General features: G+C 38.8%; 1 protein-coding gene across 2 annotated transcripts in view; it reads left to right on the top strand.

The window, feature by feature from the left end:
* The first annotated feature begins 256 nt into the window (after positions 1-256).
* Positions 257-8,741, top strand: part of tox (thymocyte selection-associated high mobility group box) — a 55,668-nt gene continuing 47,183 nt past the window's right edge. For both annotated transcript variants that reach the window (XM_030161070.1, XM_030161071.1), the window contains exon 1: positions 257-899. In XM_030161070.1, the coding sequence (XP_030016930.1) occupies positions 795-899 (105 nt within the window). In that variant the 5' untranslated portion in view covers positions 257-794. The remainder of the gene's footprint in view (positions 900-8,741) is intronic.

The following is an 8,741-nucleotide window of genomic DNA, read 5'->3' as shown; positions in this document are numbered from 1 at the left end:
GCTAACAGTACGTTATGCTAACCTGTACTGCTAGCTAACAAAAACGGGAGATATACATGTTATATTTAAGGTTTATTGGTGGTTTAGTAGATATAATAACAACTGCATACCGAAAATAATAATGTACCAGTACTATTATTCTAATAGTGTCCTCTTAGTTTCCGCTGTGAAAGCTTACCCTCTTATTTTGACAGAATACGACTCAGTTTCCGTCGGTGGCTAATTATTGCTAGCTTGAAGATGGAGCTCTTTGTATGACTTTTCGGCGAGGTACCAACCAGAGCACCGACCCAGCACACGCGTGGCAGCAGCAGCAGCAGCTTCAGCAGCAGTGAAAGTCCCAATAAGGGACAGACAGGGTCCAACGTCCCCTGTCCTACACACTCTCAGCTTCGGGATAAAACGAAGGAACCAGCCGACCAGAGCTCCGCCGCTTTGTAGTCCCTTTTCTGCGTCAGGTATCAAAGAAGTGCATTTACCGGGAAGTTTGACTCTCTCAGCAGCACTTACTGGAGCATTCAGAGCCGGTGCGAGGGCAGCATACTACATGTAAACTTTACCGCTTTCAGCAGCCTAGTTTTGGTGTATTTCAGCAGCTCCAAACCTGTATTTGTTTCCTAAAAGACGCTCATCACGTATAAATGTCCGTGGCAGCTTCCCTGCGTGGCCGCTCAGGGACTCGCTGAAAACCAACTTTCTAAAAACAATAGTAACCTTATCTTTGTGACTATAAGTGAATAAAGGGAAGAGGAAAAAAAGAAGAAGCAGGAGGAGAAGTGGATGTATTTTCAGCCATGGATGTAACAGTTTACCCGCCACCTCCTCAGCCTCTGTCCGCCACTGATCACTCCAGGCTGGGGCAGCTCTCCTACCCCGACCCGGCCTTTGGGACCAACAAGGTAAGCACTGGAAAAACCAACCTACATACTGCTTTTGTTCTGCTTTATCTGGAAATTAAGCCTCTCTTTGTGGTCTAATTCTTCTTATCTTATCCATCACCCCTTTCTGTGTGTCTTCATCTTTTCTTGACCTGCCAATTAAGTCCTAATTAATTGCTTTATTAGGCTGTAGTTAATTAACGCAGCTCCTGAAGGTAACTACAGTTACCTCCCATCTAAGTCCTGTCTTTCGATCATATCTTTTTTCCCAGTAATGGGCTGGCAATTTAATTCTGGGTGTAGTGTCAGGGGTGTAATGATACCTTTAATTAGAACCCCACCACTCCTAATTGAAGGGTAATTAAGCTTAAATATGTTCCACATTAAAAATACAAACATAGCACTTATGGAGAAGGATGTGCATTCCATTTTTAAGCCATAAGAAAAGGTACTATCTTTTTTTTTTTTTTTTTTTTTTAATCCTGCATGATTTTATTTGTCTACTAATTCCCTCTGGTTCTCCCTGGTGATTTTAAGATAATAAGTGTATGTAGGGAAGCTCTCTGTTGTCTCTTTCCCTCCAGAGCAAGGTCAAAGGTCGGGATCAGACTCAGAACAGAGACCGACCTTGAGTCATATCATCTTATATTTGCAGGACCATCTCTGTCTCTCTCTTTCTTCACGTCTCTCTGTACACTTATGGGTCTTTTTTTTTTCTTTTCAGAGTAAGGTGTTTGATACACAGGGACTCTACTCCTTTGACAGTGATGAATTGCTTAATTATGTAATTAAGCTAAGCTGATGAGTGTGGACTAGTAGAGTCAACCACAGTTTATTAACCTCTCCTCAATCCTTAATGGGAACAAGAAGACAATTCAGACATTTACTGGATATGTTTTACTATATTCAAAGTAGATACGAATAAATAATCAGAATTATAATATAAGGTATGTACACACATGGTTCCCACTTCCCACTAGTTAATTTATTTAAGCTGCATTTATGATCTGTGGAAAATGGAGATAAACCAAGAGGACAATGGAAAAAAGCTTTGCTGGCTGTATTCAGATGTTATCACAAGGTCTTTAAAATATTTGGGAACCTAAACAAGGGGATGACCAGAGGCTGTGTTGTAATGTACTAAGAAGTCAAGTTTACAACACAGAGACATAAACCCTGTTACACACTGTAGATATTATATTGATGGCTTCTTGTCTAAACAAATTATGATTCAGATAATTTTAACTTAATTAAACTAGGGCCGTTTTACCATTTTGAGCATCGTTTCAGTAGCACTTTAACATGGCCTGTGTCTGACCTGAATGCCGTCACACTGACATGACAGCAGATCAAGGTGAAACATCACAACACAGAGAGAATAAATGCACATTTAGGTTACCTGATTAAGATCAATCCTAAAACGTGACCCGTAATAATTACTAGAAATACATGTTTAGGTCACATGAAATAAGTTATTTTTTTTTATTTTATTTTTTGGGAGGGGGGGTAAAACTCAGGTCTGACATTACAAAATGTTTGCCATAATTCTTTCTAATACTGAATGATAGTCATCATAAACAGTAAGTCATCAGATCAAAAATGAAGGCCTGAATAATTACTTACTATTTACAATACTATTCATTTATTGGTGATCACTGAGACACAATGAAACACTGATCTTATTATTATTCCAAAAGTCCCCCACTATTCTCCAGCATTAAGTGAGGAAGCTTCCTCTTGTCTTACTGTACAAATGTCATGTCAAGTGGGGCAGCATAGAGCATCTGTCTGAATGAAGAAAAAGTAATAATCATAATGGGGCATATGTCTGTAAAGAGCTTCACTTGCAGATCACTCACAGCAGTTTCACAATCCTTTTTTTTTTTTTTTTTTTTTTATTTTATCTTAGCCGTCTTCTGCCATAGACCTACGAGACAGTGTAATATCAGTAGACTGTAATTACCGACAGTCTGAGGTATAACATGTTTCACTTTGGCATTATTGATTGATTGGATTTTTCACAGGCAGGCTGTCTGAGCCGACCCCCGTCTGCTCACGTTACTAACTGCTCCCTCTGCAGCAGAATCACTGACTCTGTTAAACCGCTGAGCAGCAAACAGGGTGGTGTTGAGGTTACTGAAACTCTGCTTTGAACCTCTTTGTTGGAGAGCATCCACCCAAGTGTAGGCAAGAATTTAGCTGTGTCCCACAACCATAAATGTGTGGGTTCTGATGTTTTCTCTTTACATGTGGGAACCATGCCCATCTACTTAAAGCGGTTCTTAAAAAAGCAAAAGTACCACAATGCAGTGTACACAAAAGAGAGGTGCCACTTGTGCAGTGAAAGCTAGAGCTCAGAAAAAACACCCACAACAATATGATATATTTATTAAAGTGATTTCTCTTCCAGTTGTGCTGCAGATCATGACCCCTGATTATAAAGACTGTGCATTAAACATGAAGAGAAGATTTAAATGAGATGTTTAATATAACCCTTTATCTTCAGACACATTAAAATGCTGTATTCATTGCACTGTTTTGTCAGCCATTGTAGCACAGGAGCATAATGTGTGGAAATGGTCTGCACACAGAATCATGCAGTAACGCATGATGTCAGTGTGTGTGTTTGTTTCATAAAGAGGGAGAGATAGAAGATAGAGGCTAGAGATGTAGAGAGTGAGTGTGGTGTGGTTGGGGGTAGGGACTGTAGAGAAGGAGGGAGGGAGGGCTGTTGGGGGTAGGGATGTTGTAGATGAGAGAGGAGAGAGAGAGAGTATGGTGGGGGTGGGGCCACTTAGGTTGGTACTATTTTTCTCTGTGTGTCTTTTGATTCACAGCTCTGTCGGTCTGATAGACGAGATCATATTACTGTGTGGGGAAACAGATGGAATAGAACGGGGGAAAGGAAAAAAGAGAGGAAGAAACAAAATGTAGTGTGTCAGAGGGAGAGGAGTGTCCCATACAGATGTGTTAAATGTAGAGACAAAAAAAAAAAAAAAAACCTCTGTAACACATGACTAATGTAACTTAGCTAGGTCATGGGACATATAGTAAGTCCAACCTCCCAAAATAAACCCTCAACTCGTCTTTCATACTGTCCCATAATATACTGCGTATCATTATAAACACTAGTGGTTTATTTACACTACTGATTCATGGGCAGACTATTTTGACAGTTCATTGACCAATCATTTTATCTGTAAAATTACACAAAACAGTTGAAAATGTGTGCAGCATGTGAATCACTACTAAATGAAATGTAAATATAATTAGTTTTAATCAGAATTAGAAAATGACTCGAAGGATTATTTGAAATAGTGGCATAGTTGCTCACATTATTTGACTAAAAGCAGCTCTAGTGTTTTTACTGGTTCTAAAAGAGGATTAATGAGGGGAATGTATTTGTTCGACGAATAGAAAAGGGAAATCGTGGAAACTGCTTTGAAAACATTTGTGTTGCACTAAGGTAAAATAAATTGACAATTGTAAATGCTGAACAGTCTTTTTTTTATTAAATTCTCTCTTGAGGGTTTCAGTTGATACCCTCTAATATGAAGCTGTTGTTACTGACTGGAACCAAATGCACTGCGCAATAGAAAACAATACAACTTGAGAGAATTAAATTTGGAAAAGGTCACACTCTTGTTCAACCTTGTTACTTCACCTCTTAATTTTTGACAGACTCTGAACCAAGAGACTGTAACACGAAGCTCCTTTCTCATTTTGTTAAACATTCTACCAGTGGGATTATTTATTGACACTATGTTGGGCAGTCGTCCTCAATCACTGAGTCGTCTTTTAAGGAGCACTCTACTGCTGTCAGAATATCAGAATTTACTCAATATTTAAGGTCAGTTTTAAAAACAACCACAATTTGAATATGTGTTTTGGTATAATGTGGAATAAATCTCAAAAAACTCAATCAATATATACTGAGGTTTCTTATACACAAAACACAATGTAAAATGCCATGACTCATATTGTTGCATGAGTCATATTTTTATCTAGGGCTGATGTTGAATAAAACAAGAGGCACTGTTGGCTATAAAACTGAAAAACATCACAAAAACTTGCCAATTAGGAGGAGTGCTTCAGTTTGTTCCACTTAGAATATATATATATAATTATTAAAAATTAAGCCAAACGCCATCAGCCTGTCATACAGCTGATTTGAAAGAAGCAAGCAGATGCCAGTCAGCTTGAGTTGAACTTTTAAGTGTTTACAGATGAATGTTTCTAGAGTGTTTATGAAATCTAGTTCCATGTTGTGTTTATTAATGTTCACACACAAAGCCTACCACATATTCTCTTTACAGAAGCATGCACTGAACCGTAACGTCCACACTATGACGGTTCAGGACAAATACACAAATCGACACACCCCTAGACAGTAGCTGTACGACAGATGGTAGTGCATGTGTTTATTGTGTACTGGAGGACAGATTTGCTTACTTTCTTATACTAAAGTTGGGAAAAGATCAAGTTCATAAAAAAAGTGCTAGACTGGTGTCTCTGGCCAGCAGCCAGTCGCTGTTTGTAATGCCTGTGCATGGTTTAATCAAATGGAGGGTTTGGATGGATGGGTGAGTGAGTCACTCTGAATTTTGATTGGATGACTGTGCTCATACTGAGTTTCCAGAGACAATGGAAGAAATTCACTTAATGCAGAAGTTCTTTTGAGCCAGCTACAATCAGACTCATTGTATAACTGTTAAAATACAGCATTTAATGTAACGTATGTCCTTGCTAAAGAAACAAGGGGAAAGAGAAGGACAGAGATGACATGAATAAGAGAGTAGAAGGGGAAGGGATGGTTGAGCGAGGGACAGAGAGGGAGAGAGAGAGAGGGGCTAATGTAAACATGATGATTGTGAAAGCTGGGTGAGGTATTTCTAAAGCAAATAGAGTGCAAGAGAGCAGAGAGGAAAGGAAGGTCTCAGGAAAGAGCAGAATAATGCAGACCAAAAATGAACCAACTAGTAGAAGATGGGATGTTGATTTGTTGTAATAGTATATATATATCCAAGAAATCACCTATGATATTTATCAAAAGTAACCAAAGGAGAAAATGTATATTACAATTTTTAAAAATCAGGAAAAGACCACATAATGCATTGTTCAGAGCACTCCAAACCCAGAACAATTCAGTCAGGAATTTATTTATTGTGATAGTTATATGTAACAATCATAGCATTGCAAGCCAAAAAAGTATCACTGAATAAATACAAAAACTATTATGTAAAGAAACCATTTCAGTGTGATGTTATGAACTAATGCTAGTATATTAACAGGTTGCACCACAAACCATTGTGGAATTGTAGGTATTGCAACAGTCAATCAATCAATATAGCATCACATCATAACAAAGGTTATCTCATGACACTACATTTAGAGCTGGTCTAAACCAGACTCTCAACAGTGACCATTTATGTAAGAAAAGAATACGTGGAAAGATCCGCTTCATGTTTATGATGGCAGTAATCTCCACCTAATGAAGTTACCTTTGCAGCAGAAAGTAACCCGACACTGAGGTAAAGTCTCTCATATTGTCATGACTTCAACAATCCAACATATATGTAAATACCAGATAACGTGGTAAAGTGAGCAATGATAAAACAGAACAGCATAATGTAAAATACTAGTACATAATGGGACAAAATAAGTGCAACAGCTTCACTAATGTCCGTAACTTGTTGATACATAACCTGTGATGTCAAAACACTTTAGTTAAAGTTCTCTTAGGACTCTTAGTCACTATAAACACACTTCTAGCCACATTAATGCTAATGGCCCACAACACAGAGTAATGAATACTTGACACCATGAGTGAAAGGAGCTGCTGGTCTAAAGATGACAATTCCATCTGAACAAAGATGTGTAACAGGAGGCAGACCTTTTGTTTAACTTAAAAGTTGGCATGAAAAAGATTGTCTAATGTTAACTTTTGCATAGTTGCCTTGTTGTTTGCTGCTGTATAGTTTAAAAGAGCATATGTTTGAATATGGAAATAGAAAACCGGATGTCTACATGTCAAAATGGGTCCAGCCCTACCTGTTACAAAAAATCCTTCTCTCTTGAATGATCTTACCCCTCAATAGGAACAAATTAGTGATGCTGAAAGAATGCAAGCAAAACAAAACTCGTCAGCAGTGTTGTGTGAAAATGTTCCCTTCTTTCATTGGGTAGATCTGTGTGAGACGAGAACAACCACAAGGCCCAAAGTTATGAGTCGTCAGTAGCTGGGTATCCATTACAGTTTTCCGCAAAATAAAAGCGATGTTTCTACAATTTCAACAAAGTACAATTGTTACTTGCAGATGTTTCCTTTGAAGAATGTTTGGCTTCTGATGTGTTTGGCTTCTGATGGGTGATTGCAGTAAAGTCCTGTCTTGCAAGATGCTTGTTTAAGGAAGATGGACACACTGAGTTTCATGCCAAACCTCCAAGGTGTTGGTACTGTAGTGTCGGTTCAGCCACTGCTATTGCAGGGACTGTCTTAAACAAAAGAAGAAGGGAATGTATAATCATCCAAAGTCAAAGTCCTTATGGCAGCCTTATTTATTTATGACTCGGGCAACTTTTAATGAACCGTGTGGTATTATTGAACTTATTGTGACATCAGATTTGTCATGTCCTCAGTAAGCAGTTCCTACACAAAAGCGAGTGGCTATTGCCCAATACAATCTAGCGCCCGGTTCTAAGTACAGGGTAATAGGTGAGACGTTCGGCGTGAGCAAAACCACCGTGCACAGATGTGTGAAAATGCACAAAATGTGTTTCCATTACACTTTTGCCTATACTTCTATATCGAAACATCTCAAAAACCACTTGATGAGAGCGTAAAAACTTTTTTGCAATCTTTGACAGTTTTTGCGACATTTCAGTGTTTCCATTACCAGTTGTCTTTTGCACATATCTGAGGGTAATGGAAACCCAGCTACAGTCATTCTGGTTTGTCTGGATTTCTGCATCTGTCAGTGTTTTTCATAAGCATCCTGTCAGCACAGCATGCCTGTCAGTGGGCGCCATTCAGCTCCAACGAATATATTACGTATTTGTGTAAGATCATGACCCCAATAAAGGTGAGTTACTCCATAGGTATTTGGAACCACAATGAGAACATTTCTTCAAAATGGTCAGTGTGGTTATCTTGGACTACCCTAAGTGCCATTGGTGTGTTCACATATTCAGTCATATTCACATTCACTTACAATCACATACTCTGTGATTCTTCTCTGAGCCCATTCCCCGGCCTTCTAGTTTATATGTGATGTATTCTACTCATTTAACAACAATGCCTTTCCGAAAAGATGTTCCTTCCACCCACTCCTTTAATATGCTGCTGCTCCACTATTTATGTGGTATATTGGTGAGCACTCTGACAGTCTTAAGTTGTGGGCTATCTTACTTTTACATGAGCCACTTCTTGGAGGACTCGTTCAGATCACTTAATTAATGGTTCTGTCCAAACTTGCTTACTTCACTAACATTCATGATAAATGAAGAAAGTTCCAGCTTCAAGTTATGGTGATTGTGACTTTAAATGAATCAGATTATCTCTTGGCCAGAACATCCACCGCTAATGTAGAAACTGCAGTATTTGAGTATCATCTCTCCCACTCCAGCATCCACCTGTAGGCTCTGATTCGAAGTCACCTTGGGGGACAGTTTATTATCATCACACCCTGTTCTTCCTGGTGTATACCTGCTGGGTACATACTCAGTGTTCACGTAATAATAAATCTGCTCCACGTGAGTTGGCTGACTGAACTTGCTGTCTGTTGCGATTGCTGGCAGGTAGCCATGGCATCAACAAGATAATCCACTCCACTATAAAAAATAAAACACTCTGCATCAGAGCCT

Source organism: Sphaeramia orbicularis, chromosome 17, assembly GCF_902148855.1.
Source record: "Sphaeramia orbicularis chromosome 17, fSphaOr1.1, whole genome shotgun sequence".
Taxonomy (NCBI): domain Eukaryota; kingdom Metazoa; phylum Chordata; class Actinopteri; order Kurtiformes; family Apogonidae; genus Sphaeramia; species Sphaeramia orbicularis.
The sequence above is the reverse complement of the archived record's forward strand: the minus strand, read 5'-3'. Positions and strand labels throughout refer to the sequence as shown.